General features: G+C 29.3%; 4 protein-coding genes across 4 annotated transcripts; all 4 read left to right on the forward strand.

Annotated features, from left to right (window-relative positions):
- The first annotated feature begins 1,867 nt into the window (after nucleotides 1-1,867).
- LOC106784258 lies at nucleotides 1,868-2,608 on the forward strand. The gene is made up of 3 exons (XM_014743595.1): nucleotides 1,868-1,966; nucleotides 2,115-2,241; nucleotides 2,334-2,608. Exons 1-3 carry the CDS (start codon nucleotides 1,868-1,870, stop codon nucleotides 2,606-2,608), a joined length of 501 nt encoding a protein of 166 aa, XP_014599081.1.
- Nucleotides 2,609-3,158: 550 nt separating this feature from the next.
- On the forward strand, nucleotides 3,159-6,532 carry LOC106784259. Its single transcript, XM_014743596.1, has 6 exons — nucleotides 3,159-3,370; nucleotides 3,986-4,109; nucleotides 4,194-4,652; nucleotides 4,957-5,344; nucleotides 5,588-5,799; nucleotides 6,046-6,532. Exons 1-6 carry the CDS (start codon nucleotides 3,159-3,161, stop codon nucleotides 6,325-6,327), a joined length of 1,677 nt encoding a protein of 558 aa, XP_014599082.1. The 3' UTR covers nucleotides 6,328-6,532.
- Nucleotides 6,533-7,840: 1,308 nt separating this feature from the next.
- Nucleotides 7,841-11,530, forward strand: LOC106784310 (esterase E4-like). The gene is made up of 8 exons (XM_014743701.1): nucleotides 7,841-8,202; nucleotides 8,865-8,990; nucleotides 9,143-9,314; nucleotides 9,381-9,757; nucleotides 9,828-10,008; nucleotides 10,320-10,513; nucleotides 10,594-10,741; nucleotides 11,085-11,530. Exons 1-8 carry the CDS (start codon nucleotides 7,990-7,992, stop codon nucleotides 11,420-11,422), a joined length of 1,749 nt encoding a protein of 582 aa, XP_014599187.1. The 5' UTR covers nucleotides 7,841-7,989; the 3' UTR covers nucleotides 11,423-11,530.
- A 616-nt stretch (nucleotides 11,531-12,146) lies between these two features.
- On the forward strand, nucleotides 12,147-20,025 carry LOC106784260. Its single transcript, XM_014743597.1, has 17 exons — nucleotides 12,147-12,476; nucleotides 12,900-13,025; nucleotides 13,139-13,310; nucleotides 13,376-13,752; nucleotides 13,843-14,014; nucleotides 14,235-14,428; nucleotides 14,506-14,653; nucleotides 14,900-15,228; nucleotides 16,365-16,372; nucleotides 16,430-16,853; nucleotides 17,328-17,453; nucleotides 17,786-17,957; nucleotides 18,022-18,398; nucleotides 18,470-18,641; nucleotides 18,845-19,038; nucleotides 19,112-19,259; nucleotides 19,549-20,025. Exons 1-17 carry the CDS (start codon nucleotides 12,273-12,275, stop codon nucleotides 19,878-19,880), a joined length of 3,675 nt encoding a protein of 1,224 aa, XP_014599083.1. The 5' UTR covers nucleotides 12,147-12,272; the 3' UTR covers nucleotides 19,881-20,025.
- The last annotated feature ends 63 nt before the right edge of the window (nucleotides 20,026-20,088 follow it).

Here is a 20,088-nt window from a genome sequence, read left to right on the forward strand (position 1 = left end):
AATTTCCATTTTTAGATTCCTTTTTTTGCCCTTTTTCTTTTTTTTGTTTGGTTATATTATTTTTATTCGATGCTGTAAAATGTTGAAAATTATGAAACGATTAATTAATCGATGTTCAGATTTATCGTTCGATTTTGTTACATTATCTAATTTCAGCCAATTGCTTGAAAAATTGACGATCAATAGCTTTAATTAGATATCTGTGTAATTTTTATATTATAATATTTTTCTCCAGTTTCTAACGTTTGAATTTAGAAGGAAGACTCTTTAGTCAGTAGTTAGTTCATTAAAATTCTATCTCACTTAATAACGTTCATTATTTATTCCTTGAATTTATTCAATATTCTTGGTTTCCAACTTAATTATTTATACGCTTATTAGTTCATTTTATATTTGTATTTTTAACATCATGTTTCATTTATGTGAGTTTTATTATAAGAAATTATAAGAAAATAATCTTGTCTTTTTTATTATGTGATAAATAATTTTTTTATTGTAATGATAATATCTTCTTAATCATCGCAATAAGAATAGCATTTTATTTTACTTAGTTCTTTTTTTTTTTTCTTTTAATAGTTTCACAGTAGATACATTAGTCATCGATGTTATGTATAATACGAAATAAAATGAATGATTAACGTTACCTAATGCGATCTATCAATCACATATGCATATGATGCTTTATCAATGCGATAAAAAACATTTTCTATATCCCGTTGGTCTAGCAAGTAGTTTGATTCTAGGTGAACAAATGGCTTTCAAAGCGGACGGATTTACTTTGAAAGGATCTCGTAAATCTTTTGTTACTTTTTTCAAAGAAGTTAAAGTCTTTGGTAACGCCAATTCCATAACTCTTTTTGATGCTAGAAAAAATTCAATTCGTTTATTTAAATTTTAATTATAAGCGAATAATTTTATTCGCATGAAAGTATATAAAAGAAAATATCGAATAAAGGGAAACCTTTCGAAGGTAAAGTTTGTTTTTTCATTTTCCTATTTATTTTTCCAGACACGGTAGAGTCCCAATTTTGTTTGAAAAATTTTGTTTCTTTAATTTTAGGTCGAGTCAATTTTCGAATTTGTCTCGTATCCTTTACTACTTCCTTTACTTCATTATTATGTTTCTATAATAGTTCGGAAAACAATTTCATATTTGATACGATCACGCTAATGTAATAATGAATGAAATTTTATATAACAGTGTAATTTTTCTTTTTTTTTTATTTCATATATTCATAAAATAAAACAAATGTGCAACGAAAATAGAAATGTCATCGGTAATTGTAATTACTGTTAAAAGGGAAGACTTGAATTTCCTTTTCTTTTTTCTTTTTACTAGTTTTTCAATCGGTAATTTATTTTCCGCATAAATGTTAACAACTTTTCTAGGTAGACACCACCAGCACGATTTGAGAGATCCTTTTTGTTTCCACATTTTATAATAATTTTAACCTATCAAAATCAATGTTTAAGATATAATTAAGATGAAATAGTAGTCAATGTAAATGATTTGTATAATTTAATTATTTTTCAACATGACGTATAGCACAAATGCGGTTTGTAAATTCAAAGATAACAATTCCAAAGATTATACGCCATGATTCACGAAGTACTGTACTATGGGAATAACTAAATGAATTTTTTGTTATCCGAGTGAACGCGTCGTTTCGAGAAAAACGATATTAATTTGTTTCGATCAAATCTGTCTGACCACTTTCACTCTCAACATTCTAAATTTAACCCTAACGCAAATTTCAAAATTTACAAGTCTTTAATATCAACCTCCCTTTAAATCAAAAATAAAAATACTAATTATTTTTGGAACTTGTGTTAGAAGCTTATTACAAAAAATTAAATCAAATTAGACATGAGTACTAATGATTCCTCCCGAAAAACATCGAGATACGATAAATTAGCAAAACCGAAAATAAAAATAGAAAAGACAAGCAACATTAATCCGTACAAGGTATGTACATTTGTTTGTTTTCGTATTCTTATAAATTTATGCGTTACACGTGTGTTTATATAAAAAAAAAAATAAAAAAAACAAAACGGAATGAGAAAAAGATTCGAAAAAAAAGGGGGCACATGAAGAAAAAATTACGACGTTTCAGATAAAACCTTCGGCTTTGTCTTATCAGATAACAGATACATTGAACAAACTTGCACAACCTAAACGAAAATCTGATGTTTGCGATTATCCTAGTTCATCAGCACGAACGAGTAATTCATCAAACCCAGGTTTATTTTTTTCGTAGTATTTATTTATCATCTTTTTAAATAATTTTTCTTTAATAATTTTAACAAGAATCGTATCGTTTCGCTTTTATTAGAAAAATCGATGAAAAGAAAATTGATAAACAGTAGCGAAGAATCGAGAAAATTCAATGATCTTGGAAGGAAGCAAAATCTTTTGGATTCTTACGCTCGTATAACTGCAATGAGAAACAAACGGTGTCCTAAACGTTTGCGTGAATTAGCTAAATCCAAGAACAATTCTATAGACAACGATAACCTTTATGGAAATTTCGATAAAAATTATTATCATTCTGTGAAGAACTTAACGCCAAAAACTAATCTTACCTATGGGAATCAACAGAAAAAATAAATAATAATATTCTTTAAAAAGAAGAAGAAAAAATTTTGATTTTTCTTTTTTTCTTCGAAAAGGTTAATCAATAATTTTCGAAAAATCTATCAAATGTATGAAACAAAAAGATATAATGTAGACAAAAAATAATGCAATAAATTGTTAACCTATTTTAATGTTTTTATTCTTTACGATATTATAATTTGAAATGTTAATTGAGAATATTATCAATTAGAAATAAATTTGAAATCAACTTTGACCGCGTTGTTCAAGGATTGAATTTAACGCGAAGATCGGAACAATCGACAACCATAAAATTATGGTGTGGTAGACAAAATGAATCGTAGATTTCGATCATATCCTTTTTCGGAACAGAATCGTTCAAAATTTGTATCAATAAAATTTTTCAATCGATAATTAAATGAAAATTAAATCATGTCTAATATAAAATATAACCTTTTAATCGAACCAACAAAAAATATCATCAGGATGAAACCATTAACCTAAATTTGATCATCGATATTACACGGTAATTAATTTGTTGAAAGAATTAGAAATATTCAAAGAAATGCCTTCGAGAATACAAACCAGACCGGAAATGGGACGCACGCGTAATGTAGTCACCCCTAAAAGTGGTGTAGTTCAATTTAGAACTGGTGCAGTTGATTCTAAAAGGGTTGCAAGTACCAATAAGAAAGATACTCGAGTTGCTAAACATCCTGGTATTTCTAAAACTTCTAGAAGGAATAAAATAATAGAAAAAAAACAAATTAGTGCAAGGTGAGTCGAGAAATAAATTATCATTCTTATTAATAAAAATATGCTAATACATATTTATATAATTTAATAATCAAATAATGTTATTTATTATATTTAATATTATTTTGTCCCACGTTTAAAAAGTGTATAATAAATGAACAATATTATATTTGTATATTGTGATGTGTATTGCGTTTAAAATTTATCAAACAGAGATAAAGTGCATTAATAGAATTTTATTAGAATATTACAACTTTTTTAATATCACCTTAGTCATTATTTTCTTGAAAATTGTGACTTTTTTTTTTTTCTTGTTTTACAAATTGTGTTTATGCGCATTTTTCCTGATATCTTTTCAATTTGGCAAAACATGACTTTTAGGAAAAATTCTATTCTACGAAATATCCTTATCTTTGCATTATGATAATAAAATATTTTCTGTTACTATGTATATACACTACGATTACAATTCGTTTTCCTATCACGCGATACTCAATATAATTTATATAATATAATAATAAAATATAAAAAATAAAAGACGATTCAATTTATTATATATAACAATTTATTCTCTCTCTCATATTGATATTAAATGAAATATTAAATATGTTCAATCGCGAATTCGCATAATTTTAGAAATAGAAAGCAAGATAAGTTTCGCGTAAAGACATGGTTGGAAACACCAGCTGATTGGGCTCGGTTCGATGCTTGGGCAAAAATGAATGCACAACCACGAAAATATCCAGAACCAGAACCTATAGTAAATTATTTATTAGTAACAATATTTTGTATAATAAGAGAATAATAACAATATATAATTATTTCCTATGTTCTCAATCGTCAGATACGACCATCAAAATCGTTGCATTTATTGAAAAAAAGGATCAACCTATTAAGCAAATTTTCAAAACGTGGCGATATGAGTAAACACTGTAAACCGAGTGAAACGAAAGTATCAAGAGCAGCTTTGCTAGCAATAATAACAAATCGACTTTTGAAATTGTCCATACCGAATTTACGCATGTGCGATTATGGTCGTGAATTGCCCATTAAAATACGCAAAGCCACACTATACTATATTCCAACTGAAAGGATAAATCGTCTGAGTCAGCCTAGAATTGTCGAACGTGAAGAATGTAAATCTGTGGATGTACCAACAGATACGAAAGATAAACGTTCCGAGAAAAAAAGATTATTGGAGTTAACGAAAAAATTGGCGGATTGTCCCGAAGGTTTGACTGATCAAGAAAGAAATGAATTGTTCACTGCTACTGGGATTAAAAGAAGTGCATTAGAGTACAAGGTGATATTTTCTTTGTTAATTTTATCGATTAACGTTTTATACAACATTTCATTGATCGTCAATAATTTATATAAAAGTTTATTGATTTTATTACGTTGAAATTTTTATATTGAACATTTTTGTTTATAAAATCTTATTATTACAAGATAGTAAATATTTCATTCGCAAATGTTAATGTGTCAAATTGAAATTAAATTTTGGTACTTTTATATAAAAGAAATAAAACAAAAATAAAATAATATGAAATTATAATTAACCTCTGTGTGTGTTTCTTTTTTTATTTTTTATTTTCTAAATACATCAGATTACTGCATGGACGAAAATTCTGGCTTTGCCAGCGTACACGATGTTAAAACCTAGATACGATAAAAATGCTAAGAAATGGAAGAAAATATTATTAGAAAATTTCGAGATAAGAGGTAAAAAGGCTTTAGAGGAACAACAAAGAAGAATGAAAGGAAGGAAAAGGAAGAAAAAAGATACACAGGCAGAAAAAGGTGAAGGAGACGAGATAAAAACACTCGACGAGGAAGGAAAAACTTTAGAAGATGAAAAGAAGAAAAAGGAAAAGAAAAATGAAATTGAAAAAAAGCTGAGAGAACGAGCTAAACACGCTTGGAGATACGCACCTTTGCCCTATAAAACATATAGGGATGCATTTGATGTTAAACAATCTGCCTTAAATGTTGAAGGTATCTGAAAATAACAACAAAATTAACGAAACATTCTATTCCATATATATATAATGACAGTGGATTAACAATACATGAAAAATATTGAGAATGAATTTATGAGTTTTTTTCGGATAATAAATTTATTTATATTTCAATTTTTTGTTTCCAATCGTTCGATTTAATCTATTGTCATAATTACTAGAGCATTAATTTATTCCTTTTGATAAATTAAAATCGTTTGTATTCGTTCAATACTCGTAGCTTCACCGAGAACAATTGAGTTAGCCAAATCGAAAATTCGCAAAGATTTAACGATGAAAAAGGAACCATTTGCAGTAAAAAAGAGTGCACTGAGTGCTACCAGTACAGGTAGAATCAACGAATTAGCTTTACCGAATCAACCTAAGGATCCTGTCGAAAAACCACCCCCTCGTAAGAAAAATAAATACGGTCAACCGATTTATCCAAAACCGGTAATTCTTAGATCTTATTGATATCGATATACACGAATTTTGATTCTAAAATAAAAAGGACGGATTGAAAAGTTTTGAGTCCCAAGGCAAAAAGAAAAATCGATAGGTTTTTTTTCTAGTTTCGAATAAAATTAAATTTGACTGGAAAGAAAAATAAAAGGGTCAAGACTTTGAAGTCCTACCACTGCGTACATTGATATTTTTTTCAATGATAAATCAATAATTTTGTTCTTTTTTCTTAAATAGAAATACGGTAAAATTTTGCCGAAAACGAAACCGTATAAAATGGGAGAGTGTCCAAAAGAAGAGAATAAAAAGGAAACGAAAAAGAAAAAAGAAAAGCCAATCGATCCTATCGTTTATCAACCAACTATTGATCCCTGCATCGATCTTAAAATGGCGAGAAAACAAACGAGAGAGAGAAAGAGGGCTGAAGAAATATTTAAAATGAAACGTCAGCAAAGAATAACCGAGCAAGAAGAAGAGAACAAAGTTGAAAATGAAGAAGTTGAAAAGGAAGAGAATTAAATATCTATTTTGAAGATAATTCTATTTATGTCCTATTTTACAACGGTTCCGAACCAGAAAAATTCCACTGATCCGAACGATCAATTGCAATTTGGATAAATTTCATGCAAACTAGTGAATCAATTCCGAGAACAATGATAAATAGTTAAACATCAATTTAAATTCTATTATGAAGCAGAGTGTTTTTTCCTGAAATAATGGTATTCGTCAGCATAATTTTGTTTCATTGGTTTAATAGTGTATGTAAATGAATATACATATATTATATTTCAACTCATAGTAATACGCGTTCTACATAAACGATTATTTTCCTTATTTTCTTAGAAACCGTTCCGAGAAATTCAATGTTGTGGCGGTCTACTTTATTTTAATAAGTTGGAAAAACCCAGGAAAAGAAATGAATATACCCACGAGATGTTCTACATAATTAAAAATATGAATTCAATATAATGATTTCATATGTTTACGTCGGTAGAAACCGTTTTATCATTTTAACGTGTCACGTTGTAATATTAAATTTAAAATAAAATAACAGTAGAGAGATAAAACATATTTATCGATTAAACTTTATTATTCGAGACTTATTATTTATCGAAACTAATGATGTTTTCAAACTCTAACATATGGACACTATTAATATCAGCGATTATATAATACGAAAGAGGTCAAGTATGCATAAATGATAATAACCACGACGAAAAAACACATTAAGTAATGTTATCATCGATTATTAAAAATTCATTACTCTCTCTCTCTCTCTCTTTGCTAGATAAAATAAATAAAAAATAATGTTATTTTAACCGAAGGTTCATCTCTAAAAGGAATGTTCATGTTCTTATGTGTTTTATAATTTGAAGCATTGCTAAATCGGGAATGTATATTCACAAGAGATAAAATAAATGTTACTTATTGTTATCTTTTTTAAATGAAAAATAAAAAAAAGAAAAAAAGAAGAACAAAGAAGAAAAAGAGAGAAAAAAAAGTAAATCTCTCATAGTACGTATATAGTATATTTGAAGAATTCAAAATGAACAATAAATGAAATACGTGACCCCGTTAAAATCTTGTTTCGTCATATTTTCCACGTATTATTATGCTTTTGAAAATAAAAAAAAATAAAAAGAAACATACATTCTTATCTATAAAAGAACATATTTATAATAAGAATCAATAGATCATTATGACTAAACGTCGTACTTTCTTATCGTGAGTTAAAATAACAAAAGGCTCGTTGAGAATTGCATAAATATTCGTAATGTCAAAAAGTAATGCTATTCAAATGCAATAAATTTTAAATAAAACACAGTTAAATATTATTTGAAGATTACAAAAAAATAAGAAGTAGAACAAAGAAACATATATATTCAATAAATAACCTTCGAGTTACGGACGACCTTGAAAAGGCAAAAGTTAATTCAAATTACATGGATATTATTCTTAGTAAGATAGTCGGCATTAATCCCCTTCCCACCAGTCTATCTTTTTCCTCTTGGATGAAGAGTATATAAATTGCATTGGATTGTCCTTGAACGTCAGAGTCTTTCCTTGAGCGTTCTCAGCTCATGCGAATAAGTTCATTCACTATATATTGTCATGGTCGTATAGAACCGCTTATATAAATGCTATTTCAAGAACAAGATTAACAGAAACATTTCGTCAAACATGTCGAAAACTAGCGGAATCGTCGTTGTGGCACTGAGCACGTTTTTCGTTCTCGCAATAGCAAACGATTCTACGACAAATGAAGGAATAATTGTTAATGCACCGGTTGGAAAAATTCGTGGTACGATTTTAACATCGAGATTAGGCAAAGAAATCTATTCGTTTAGAAATGTTATATACGCCGAGCCACCAGTCGGAGAAAAAAGATTTAAGGTAATATAATTGTATAATAATACTTTTCTATACCGAAAAAAAATACGTCAATAATACGTTCGTTCTTGTTAAATACATTAATCAAATTCGATACAACAATTTATTTTTTCCAATTCATCCGTAGAATCATATAAATTGCCATAAATAATGATCAGATTAATTTATTAATCATGTGTATTTAATCGTGATAACGAAAAAATTAAATAGCAACGCCTTTTTTGAATACAATTCATTGTTAAAAGCATATAATTATGTTATGAATCATCGTGGAAAAGGCAATAACACGTATAATCGTCAGCAATGTTTAGTGCCTTTCGTTGTAACATACAGGATGAGTCAAAATTAATTGATCAATTGAATATCTCTGTTGGATTTAAAAATATGATATATGTGTATACATCAGAATTAGAATGATTCCGAAGGACGCACGAATTCTGATGTGATTCTTTCTCTTTCTTTCACATTCTCTACAGTAATTGATTTTTTTTTTTTTTTTTTGATAAATTAGATTTCTCAGTTTTATACATGCAACTGTATATCGCGATTAAAATAACAAGGATAAACTCGCATCGTTTCGAACACATCTAGCATGTGTGAAAAAATTAAATAAATATCGGATTAATATAGAAACTTATAATTAGTTTTATCTTTTTCTTTTTTAGGCTCCAATTCCGGTAAAAGATTGGGATGGTATATACGATGGTACCCAAGAAGGACCTGCTTGTAGTACCTTAAGTGATACACCCATATCCGAGGATTGTTTGCGTTTGAATGTTTACACGACTAAGGTGAATGAAAACAAAAATTATTTAACTGGACTTCACCATTGCGTCACAATTTGTCATGTAACTTTGACGCAACCCTTGACCTTAATTTTACCAACAAACGTTAAAAATAATAATCATCTCGAAAAATATTTTCATATAATAATTCTTTATAGATACCAACGAATAATGCAAAAGGCAAACATTTCAAAGGGCGCCCAGTTATCGTTTATTTCCATCCCGGTGGTTTTTACTATTTCTCTGGTCAATATCGATTCTATGGACCAGAATATATGTTGGATAAGGACGTTGTCTTGGTGACGTTGAACTTTAGACTGGGAAGTTTAGGTAAACATTTGTAAATAAATTTATAGTGACATAAATAATTGTGTTAAATTATTTTCTGTTTGTTAGGTTTCCTTGCCACAGGGGATTCCTATGCACCAGGAAATGCTGGTTATAAAGATCAAGTTGTAGCACTTCGTTGGGTCCAAAGAAACATTGCAGCATTTGGAGGTGATCCGAACTCTGTTACTATAGGTGGCACGAGTGTTGGAGCTATCAGCGTGTTGTTACACATGATATCACCGATGTCGAAGGGTCTATTCCACAGAGGAATCGCGATGAGTGGTTCCTTCGTAGGAACAGGACCTTATACACAAGATCAGAAAGACTTGGCGATAAAACAGGCAGAATTTTTAAATTGTCCAACAAGCACAACAAAATCAATGATCGATTGTCTTAGATCGAAACCAATCGAAAGTTACACTAAAACCATATCACGATTCTTCGTAAGTTTGACTAATCCTACAAATCCAAATTGATTCAAAATTATTTCAATAATTTCATTATTTCTGTTAGGAATTGTCTATTGGATATCCCGATCCCATGGGTATATGGGGAGCAGTTATTGAGCCAGAAATAGATGGTTCTGAAAGATTTTTAACTGGTCAACCTATTGACTTAATCAGAGAAGGCAAAATCAACGAAGTTCCTTTAATCATAGGTACTACTGCAGAAGAATTTGGTGGACAGGTCGTCGGTAAATAATTTCTATAACAATATTTTTCTACATTTTTCTCATACCAATTAATTAATTTGTTCGTAATCGTTTCACGATACAATTATTAGGAGAATACAATATTTTAAATACGAAAATAAACTGAAGCTATTATTAATAATAATAATAATAATATAATAATAGATTGTTATTGATTTAATTATTTAATATTTTAGTATATTCTTTCGATTGAGATTTACACAATCTTTAGTCATCGATAAATTGACAAAAATGAAAGTCAAATTGATAGAAATGATTTTTCTGTTGATTTAATCGCATTCATTTATTTTTAGCTATCGATGAAAAAGTACGAAATGGAAACAATTCAGTGTTCGATCTTTTAAATAACGATTGGGATACCGTAGCACCGATCAGTCTTATGTACGAAAGAGGTACAAGTCGTTCGAAATATATTAGTGACGAATTAAGAAAATTCTATTTCGGCAATCAACCAATCGGTCGAAATTCGTATGATAATATAGCTCACGTGAGTAAATCATCAAAATATATAATCCGATTAGAACGATATTGATTTCCTATAAATTAACGAAACTTTTTCCTATTCAGATTTATAGCGACAGGGTTATCGTATTCCCAGTACTTCGTGCAGCTAAACTTTATTCCGAAAATAGCAAACTTCCAGTCTATTTCTACAGATTTTCATTCAGTGGACGTTACAGTTTCGCCATGTGGAATAATACAACCCCATACAAAAGTAAAAGAAATTTTTTAATCCTAAAATACCAATCTTATGTAAAATAGAATCTTTTGAGTATGTAATATTTATTGCATAATCGTGGAAACAATAATTCCACGAAAAATTTAATTTAAACTAATAAGATATCCGTACTTTTTAAATATCGTACTAAATTTGTAACTTTTAGCTAAAAATATTGACAAAACGTTTGAGATTTCCAAATAACGAGCACGGTTACAAGGCAAAATCTATAAACAAAAAAAAATTAATTAAAAATTTCCGAACAAATAACTTTTCCTTTATTAATACTTCAAATTTTGGATTACATCATTAATATTGACGACTTTGATTATTTTTTTAGAACCTGTACACCACGATGATCAACAATATTTATTTACTATGAATGCCATTTTTCCTTTTTACAATGGTTCTGATCCAGAAGTTCCAATGATCGAACGTAGTACTGCAATATGGTCAAATTTCGCACATACTGGTGAACCCATTCCAAGGAATAACGAATTGTTTAAAAATGTCGTGTGGGACAGATTCGAAACGTCGAAGGATAATTATTTAGACATCAATCTAAATCCCACGATGAAACAGGGTATCTTTCCTGAAAGAATGGCTTTATGGGAAAGATTGTTCCCTTTGCCACCACAAACTTGTACATCCGATATTAATGATCGAACCAAATCTTAAAATTAAAGCTATGATACAAATATTCTAATACATTTCATATACGTATATGTAATGGTTTTTCTTTTTGTTCGATTTAGAAAAATAAAAAATTCTGCTGTATGTGTATGATAAAATATTATATAATTTCTATTTTATATTTTAAACGCATGCATTGTAACATATTATGGACGTATCTACAAAAATTAAATAAATGTAATTAAATAACAAAAAACAAAATAGTGAGTATTACTGAAACTCTATGAGAAAAAAAATGTTTCAATTGGAACAATGATCAAAAATTATGGTGAAAAGATTACTTATATTTTATTAAGTTGGTCAATAAAGAAGTGAAAATCTTTAAGATATTATTTAAACTAATGAAGTTTTTTCCAACTCATTGAATCATTATAATTAGACAAAATATTTCCGTAACATCTTGTTTTGCGAGGTAAAATTATCAAGAACACGATCGATAAATGGATAAATTTTCGTAACGTCAAAAAGTAAAGCTGTACAAATAAAAATTACAAACACAGTGAAATGTTACTTTTGAAAATAAAAATTATTCTAAATATATTCTTGTTACTTGCAAAGAGTATTGGTAACCTTAAGAAGACGTGAGTTGTTGAATTTTATAATTTTTGTCCTTGGTAAGATAATCCATATCCCCTACTCTTTTCTTCTTCCCTCTCTTTGTTCCTCTACTCGTTTCTTTGTCCTCTTGTCAGATGAAGTATAAAAAGTCTTCAGCAACGTCCCTGAGCGTCTCAATCTTTCCTCTAACGCAGTCAACGCTCGTGAGGAACAAGTTATTTCAATATCGTTTTTGAATAACAACCTCACCAAAAAAGAAACAAAAGAAAACAAAATAATGTTTAAAACGTGCCAGTTGGTAATTTTATGCGCTTTGTTCGTATTTACTGTCGCGAATGAATCGACTTTGGAAAATCCAATAGTGGAAGCACCCGTTGGAAAGATTCGAGGATCTATCTTAACTTCGAGATTAGGCAGAAAAATTTATTCGTTTCGAAGTGTAAGATATGCAGAACCACCAGTCGGTGAAAGAAGATTTCAGGTAAAAAGTATTAATATATATTCATGTTTTTCTGTTGCAATTAAAATTATCATTGGACTTTATCAAAATATTATTTCTTTGAACACGAATATACATTTGACAAATTGACTTTGTTGATTATCGAAAATTTCCACTATAATTTATAAAACATTTCTAAAGAATTCATACTCTGGAAAACAACATTCTACGTCTTTCGTTTATTTTTCAAAATATTTGAATGAATGTTAAGAATATACAACATTATAATGAGTTGTTGTTTAACATAAATGCTTGTGAAGTGTTAACAATAATTTAGTGCTATTCGTTATATATTATTTTACTGTGACAATGATATTCTTACACTTTATCAAATATACGTGTATTACAGACCTAAAAACAAATGTTGGACTATCGCTGCAACCTTGCCTTATTATTTATTTTTAGGTTGCAACTCCAGCAAAAGATTGGCATCATATATTCGATGGTACCCAGGAAGGACCTGCTTGTCCTACTTTAAGTAGGACACCTATATCCGAGGATTGTTTACGATTAAATGTCTACACGACCAAAGTAATTAAGAAATTATTTAAACAGATTTGTTTGAGTTACGATTATGAGTTGTTACGTTGGTATGTTTTATCCCAGAATCTAATAAAAACAGATTAAAATAATATACTTTATAGTTACCATCGGAAAATGCAAAAGGCAAGAATTTCAAAGGTCGTCCAGTTCTTGTCTTTTTCCATCCTGGTGCATTCTATTCCTTTTCTGGTCAATCTCGATATTTTGGACCACAATATATCTTGGACAAGGACATTGTTTTAGTGACATTAAACTATCGATTGGGAACTTTGGGTAAACATTTATTTTTGTATACGTAATAAAACAGATGACCATTGATATATTTCTGTTTTCGTTAGGTTTCCTTGCCACAGGGGATTCCTATGCACCAGGAAATGCTGGTCTTAAGGATCAAGTTTTAGCACTTCGTTGGGTTCAAAGAAACATTGAAGCATTCGGAGGTGATCCGAACTGTGTTACTATTGGTGGTTATAGTGCTGGAGCTACCAGCGTACTGTTACATATGTTATCACCCATGTCAAAGGGTCTTTTTCACAAAGCAATTGTCATGAGTGGTTCACCTACGAAGTTAAAACCCTACGAAAGAGATCAGATAGGTTTGGCTAAAAGACAAGCAGAATTGTTGGGTTGCCCGACAGAGACAACGGAATCTATGTTCAACTGTTTTAAATCTCAACCAGTCGAACGTTTCAATGAAACATTATCGAAATTTTTCGTGAGTATTGTTTCTGTTGAAATTATTCTTATATATTCTAATAATGAAAATTAGTTCGAATAAATTCAGCCTAAAAAATGATTTATTTAGGAATATGGTGGTGATCCGGTGAATATATGGTTACCGGTTATTGAACCAGAAGTAAATGGGGTTGAAAGATTTTTAACTGATCAACCTGTTGATTTGATCAGAGAAGGCAAAATCAATGAAGTTCCTTTGATTATTGGTACAACTACAGAAGAATTTGGTAGAGTGGCCTTTGGTAAGTGATTGGTAAACTAGCATTTTTTCAACGTTTTTACCCCTCCCCCCCCACCACGTGGTTTAAAAATACTTATTTATAAAAATAAAACAATTTTCTTTTTCTTTTCTCTATTAAAATAAAAATAATATCTCTAAAAGTAACATTAAATTTCAAGACTTAATAAATACAAAAAATGTTTATTGAAATTTATCTCAATAGATTTTATTTTTATTTTTAGTTATCGATAAAAGAGTACAAGCGGGAAACACTACGTCATTCCGTAATCTAAACACAAAATGGAATAGCATAGCTCCAATTAGTTTTCAATACGAAAGGAATACACCTCGTTCGAATAACATTAGTCAAGAATTGAGAAAATTTTATTTCGGAAATGAACCAATTGGTACACAATCATACGACGGATTAGCTCACGTGAGTAAATAATTAAAATTCATTCGTTCGTTCCATCGATATGAATTTTTTAATGAACTTTTTTGTTTACTTTTAAGATTTACTCCGATAGCATTGAAATATTCCCAGTGCATCGTGTCACAAAACTTATGGCTGATAATAGCAAATTTCCAGTCTATGTCTACCAATTTTCATATAGAGGACGTTACAGTTTCGCTATGTGGAATGATACAACACCATACAAAGGTAAAATAATTCCCCCACCCCCCTAAAAAGAAAAGAAATATTCGTCATCGAAAAAATGTGATTTTTATAAGACTTTGTTAACGTGTAAAAATAATCGATTACTTTAGAAAAAGTAAGATTTTAGAAATGAAATCATCTGTTTAAATGTTCTAAAATTCTCATAGACGAAAATCAAATTGCATTATTATTATAGTACTTCAAATTTTATTATAACATCAACTTTATCAATTCTTATAATTTTTTTAGGACCCGTTCATCACGATGATCTGCAATACTTATTTTACATGAGTGCACTTTTTCCTTTTTACAACGGATCTGATCCGGAAATTCCAATGATCGAACGTAGTACCGCAATGTGGGTAAATTTCATGCAAACTGGTGAACCAATTCCGGAAGATAACGAATTGTTTAAGAACGTTAAATGGGATAGATTCGAAACGGTTAAGGATAACTATCTGGATATTAATTTAAATCCAACTATGAAGCAAGGTATTTTTCCTGAAAGAATGGCTGTATGGGAAAGATTATTCCCTTTGCCTCCATTGCCTCATTGTATCGATAATCAAAGTAATCAATAGAATTTCGACAATGATAAAAAAGTAATATTTATGATAGAAAAAATCAAACTACATTACACTTACTATAAAACGTTTTTTTTTTTTTTTTATTAAGTATTAAGGAAGATATAATTACTCTATTACAATTATTTTTGTATATTTATATTATGTGCATCATACACCATTTGTTTAAGCGACGTATCTACAGAAATATTGTTAACATATTTATATTTTATAAGAAAATAATTAATTAATAAATATTATTACTATTTTGCATTTTTTTTTACATAAAGAAAAAACTTCAATGCGATTTTAATAATTAACGTGTATCATATTTTGAATAATGAGAAAATTCATTGAATCGTAATTTATCGATTCAACGAATCATTTTAACGATCCATATATTCCTAAATTATTTATTATATTACCTTTTTGAGACAAAGGAGAAAGAAAATAAAACCTGAAGACGTTCACGCGATAATTACAAGAAGATCCATTATTTTGTGAGAACTCGTTAAATAATTATTATGTACTATGTGGGAATAAAAAAAATTCACGATAAAGATTCATTTAAAAAGCTTATAGCTTAAATCTTATTAGTTTATTTTCTACTTATCTCGACTAATGATATTTGACGAATTACATATGTAATACACATGTGATTCTATATAATCTCCATAAAAACAATAAGGTTAGAAATACACCGATAAGGATAACGATAAGAAATTATGAACTTTACCTTATTAGTTATTTATTAATATACCAGCAAATAAAGAAACAAAAAATACAATTCTAAACAAACTAGACGATAAAATGATATTTCCATATTTTTATTCGTCTCATCTAGTTCAAAGTTTATACAAAATATAAAATATATGTTATATCTTATCTGCTTTAAACTGAAAAAAAGAAAAAAAAAGTTAGGAAGAGAGAAGAAGAACATAATTTACATAACTATCAGATGGGATTTCCCTCGAACGTCACACAAAAATAAAAATAAAATATCAGAGACATTATTAAAATATGATCTCATCAAACATTTTTTTTTATCGTAACGATTAAGCCGTATAAATAATTTTCTCATAATCCAAAAAAAAAAGAATGCACTTCGTTGAAAAAAATATGTTTTTCTTTTTTTTTATAAACGATCTTAGACATACGGGTATTAGCTAATGTAATCAACCTTGTTCTTGATAAGGTAATTCATATCCCCTACCAGACTTTCATTGTCCTTCAACAATTATATGAAGAGTATAAATGCTTTACCAGTGACTGCGAATGTTTCAATCTTTCCTCGAGCGTACTCGAGTCAAACTATCAATAAAAAAGTAATTCCTCTACACGACAGATGTAACAAGATAGAAAAATTAAAACGATTGTTAGTTGAACAAAAAAAGAACAAGAACGAAAATATTTTCCATAAAAAAAAAAAAGGGAAAATGTTTGGAACGTACCGATTCATCATTTTGTGCGGGTTGTTCGTTTTTACGATCGCGAATGAATCGACTTTGGAAAATCCAATAGTTGAAGCACCCGTTGGAAAAATTCGTGGATCTATCTTAACTTCGAGATTAGGCAGAAAAATCTATTCGTTCCGAGGTGTAAGGTATGCAGAACCTCCAGTCGGTGAAAGAAGATTTCAGGTAAAAATTATTATTTGATTTTTCTTCTTTGGCAATAATAATGATCATTGATTTAATCGTAAATATATATCTTTATTTGCGCCCATAATGAAATTGTTTCATAGATAACAATTTTTTCATACGATAATATTTTCTGCCTTTACGTAATATTTTTGTTAACCTTGACTTTAATTTTTATTATAATTCGATAACATATTTTTAGCACTAGTTTTATTATCAGGAAATATTATATTATATTTAAATATCTTTCCTTTATATTCTTAAAAATTTGACTCATCGCAAATTCTGACGGAAAACTATTATTAATCATCGTGACAAATTGATTGATTGTTTTTATAAATCAAACGCAATTCGTTATAAGTTGGAATTACTGTACAAACAATGACCTCACATCATATTAGACACGTATAAATTTAACGAGAAAATACCTAAGTTCAATTGCTACTGCAACCTTGCCTTATTATTTATTTTTAGGTTGCAACTCCAGTAAAAGATTGGAATGATATACAAGATGGTACACAAGAAGGACCTGCTTGTACTACTTTAAGCAAGACACCTATATCCGAAGATTGTTTACGTTTAAATGTCTACACGACCAAGGTAAATCAAAAATTATTTAAATAAACTTATTTGCATAAGAATTTGGAATTTTTCTATAACCTTAAAGTTACCTAAAAATATTCATAGATACAAATATTGTTATGTTACAATAAATATATTATTATATAATATTATTATGTTTTTTTAGAAATTATTCTAAGCCTCTTTTAGCCATTGTAAATCTCTAAAATTTGGTTTACTTGCCTTCCACTTGAACTACTCATAGTCTAGTTCTAATTATTGCATAAATTTTATATAGGAAAACGTAACGGAACGTCACAATATAATACATATTATTTGAAAACAAATGAATATACAATTTTCTTTTATAGTTACCATCGGAAAATGCAAAAGGCAAGCATTTCAAAGGTCGTCCAGTTCTTGTCTTCTTCCATCCTGGTGCATTCTACATCTTTTCTGGTCAATCACGATTTTTCGGACCAGAATATATCACGGACAAAGATATTGTCTTGGTGACGTTGAACTATCGATTGGGAACTTTGGGTAAACATTTATTTTTGAATACGTAATAAAACAGATGACCATTGATATATTTTGTTGTTGTTAGGATTCATTAGTTCAGGAGATTCCCACGCGCCAGGAAATTTGGGTTTGAAGGATCAAGTCGTAGCACTTCGTTGGGTTCAAAGAAACATTGCAGCATTCGGAGGTGATCCGAACTGTGTTACTATTGGTGGTTATAGTGTTGGAAGTGTCAGTGTATTGCTACATATGTTATCACCGATGTCAAAGGATCTATTTCACAGAGCAATCGCGATGAGTGGTTCTGATGTTGGCTTGGAACCATATCCGAAAGATCAAAAACATTTAATCAAGAAACAAGCAGAATTGTTGAATTGTCCAACAGACACGATAGAATCTATGTTGACCTGTCTGAAATCAAAACCAGTAGAAAATTTCACCGAAACTATGTCGAAATTTTTCGTGAGTCTTGTTCATCCTAAAAAAAAGGTAAGCTCGTAAAAATGATTTCACTGATCATATGATTTATTTAGGAATATTATGGAGATCCGATTATGATATGGTCACCGGTAGTTGAACCAGAAATAGATGGTGTTGAAAGATTTTTATCTGCTCAACCTGCCGACTTGATAAGAGAAGGTAAAATCAACAAAGTTCCTCTCATCATTGGTTTTAACCAAGAGGAATTTGGTGGAGTGGTATATGGTAAGTAATTATTATATTAACTGTTCCATGAGATTCAATAAATCAATTTGTCATCATATCGCAATCGAAATTATTTACGATGAGTCCTGAGACTCTTATAGACCGAAATAATTTTAAATAATTCTAAAAATATATCAAAATATATTAAAATATATTAAAATAAATAAATGAGAATCCAATTTTATTGTTTTAATTTATTGTAGGTATCGATAAAAGAGTACAAGAAGGAAATACTTCGATACTCGATAATCTAAATACAAAATGGAATACCATTGCTCCCATTAGTTTCATGTATGAAAGGAATACACCTCGTTCGAATTATATTAGTCAAGAATTAAAACAATTCTATTTCGGAAATGAAACAATTGGTACACAATCATACGATGGAATAGCTCACGTGAGTAAATAATTGATGTTCATTCATGCATTCTATTGACACGAATTCTTTAATAAAACTTTTTCTTATTTAGATCTACGCTGATAGCGTTATCATATTCCCGGTGTATCGTGTAACAAAACTTATGGCTGATAATAACGTACTTCCAGTCTATTCCTACAAATTTACATATAAAGGACGTTTCAGTTTTTCAATGTGGAATGATACCACTACATACAAAGGTAAAATGATTTCTCTCCTCCCCCCCCCATCCACCTTAAAAACGAAACGAAACGAAATATTCGTGATCGAAAAATTCAAATTTGATGAAACTTTATTAGCATCATCAACCTCACTGGTCCACTGTTGAACATGATCTCCTCTAATATTGTTCATTTAAAGTGTTTTTCATTAAAGAGTTGAGTAGAAAATTATGTAGAAGGACATGATTTTTTCTGATTTTTGAAAATAGGAAAGTATCATGGCTCGCGTGGTGACAAGTGAAATTATTCATATTTTTTATCTTTTTAGGTCCTGTACACCACGATGATTTACAATACCTATTTTACATGAGTGCGATTTTCCCTTATTTCAATCAATCTGACCCAGAAGTAGCAATGGTTGAAATTTATACTACAATGTGGACTAATTTCGTGCAAACTGGTGAACCCATTCCAAGGGATAACGAATTGTTTAAAAATGTCGTGTGGGACAGATTCGAATCGTCGAAGGAAACTTATTTAGACATCAATCTATATCCCATGATGGAACAGGGTATCTTTCCTGAAAGAATGGCTTTATATGAAAGATTATTCCCTTTGCCACCACTGCCTTGTTCTATTGAAAATCAAAGTAATCAATAAAATCTTGACAGTTATAACTATGATAAAAAATAATCTTTGTTACATACTTAAATGATCAATATAACTCATATTACTGTAATTTATCTACAGAAGTATAACAAACTAAACAATAGAAATAAAACTAATACGATTCATTGACAAAAAATTTCTTATTATTGTACCAATGACCAAAATCAGCTATGTTAAATTAAAATAAAGTTAAAATTGA

This window comes from Polistes canadensis, unplaced genomic scaffold, assembly GCF_001313835.1.
Source record: "Polistes canadensis isolate GaletaPanama2010 unplaced genomic scaffold, ASM131383v1 scaffold_33, whole genome shotgun sequence".
Lineage (NCBI taxonomy): Eukaryota > Metazoa > Arthropoda > Insecta > Hymenoptera > Vespidae > Polistes > Polistes canadensis.

Bases quoted from the DNA above. Each gene is read 5' to 3' on its own strand.
- LOC106784258 (XM_014743595.1), top strand. From the start codon at position 1,868: ATGAGTACTAATGATTCCTCCCGAAAAACATCGAGATACGATAAATTA. The intron at 1,967-2,114 runs GTATGTACATTT...ACGACGTTTCAG, and splicing joins GCAACATTAATCCGTACAAG to ATAAAACCTTCGGCTTTGTC. The intron at 2,242-2,333 runs GTTTATTTTTTT...CGCTTTTATTAG, and splicing joins GAGTAATTCATCAAACCCAG to AAAAATCGATGAAAAGAAAA.
- LOC106784259 (XM_014743596.1), top strand. From the start codon at position 3,159: ATGCCTTCGAGAATACAAACCAGACCGGAAATGGGACGCACGCGTAAT. The intron at 3,371-3,985 runs GTGAGTCGAGAA...GCATAATTTTAG, and splicing joins AAAAAACAAATTAGTGCAAG to AAATAGAAAGCAAGATAAGT. The intron at 4,653-4,956 runs GTGATATTTTCT...TAAATACATCAG, and splicing joins GAAGTGCATTAGAGTACAAG to ATTACTGCATGGACGAAAAT.
- LOC106784310 (XM_014743701.1), top strand. From the start codon at position 7,990: ATGTCGAAAACTAGCGGAATCGTCGTTGTGGCACTGAGCACGTTTTTC. The intron at 8,991-9,142 runs GTGAATGAAAAC...AATTCTTTATAG, and splicing joins TGAATGTTTACACGACTAAG to ATACCAACGAATAATGCAAA. The intron at 10,742-11,084 runs GTAAAAGAAATT...TTATTTTTTTAG, and splicing joins TAATACAACCCCATACAAAA to AACCTGTACACCACGATGAT.
- LOC106784260 (XM_014743597.1), top strand. From the start codon at position 12,273: ATGTTTAAAACGTGCCAGTTGGTAATTTTATGCGCTTTGTTCGTATTT. The intron at 17,454-17,785 runs GTAAATCAAAAA...TTTCTTTTATAG, and splicing joins TAAATGTCTACACGACCAAG to TTACCATCGGAAAATGCAAA. The intron at 19,039-19,111 runs GTGAGTAAATAA...TTTCTTATTTAG, and splicing joins CATACGATGGAATAGCTCAC to ATCTACGCTGATAGCGTTAT.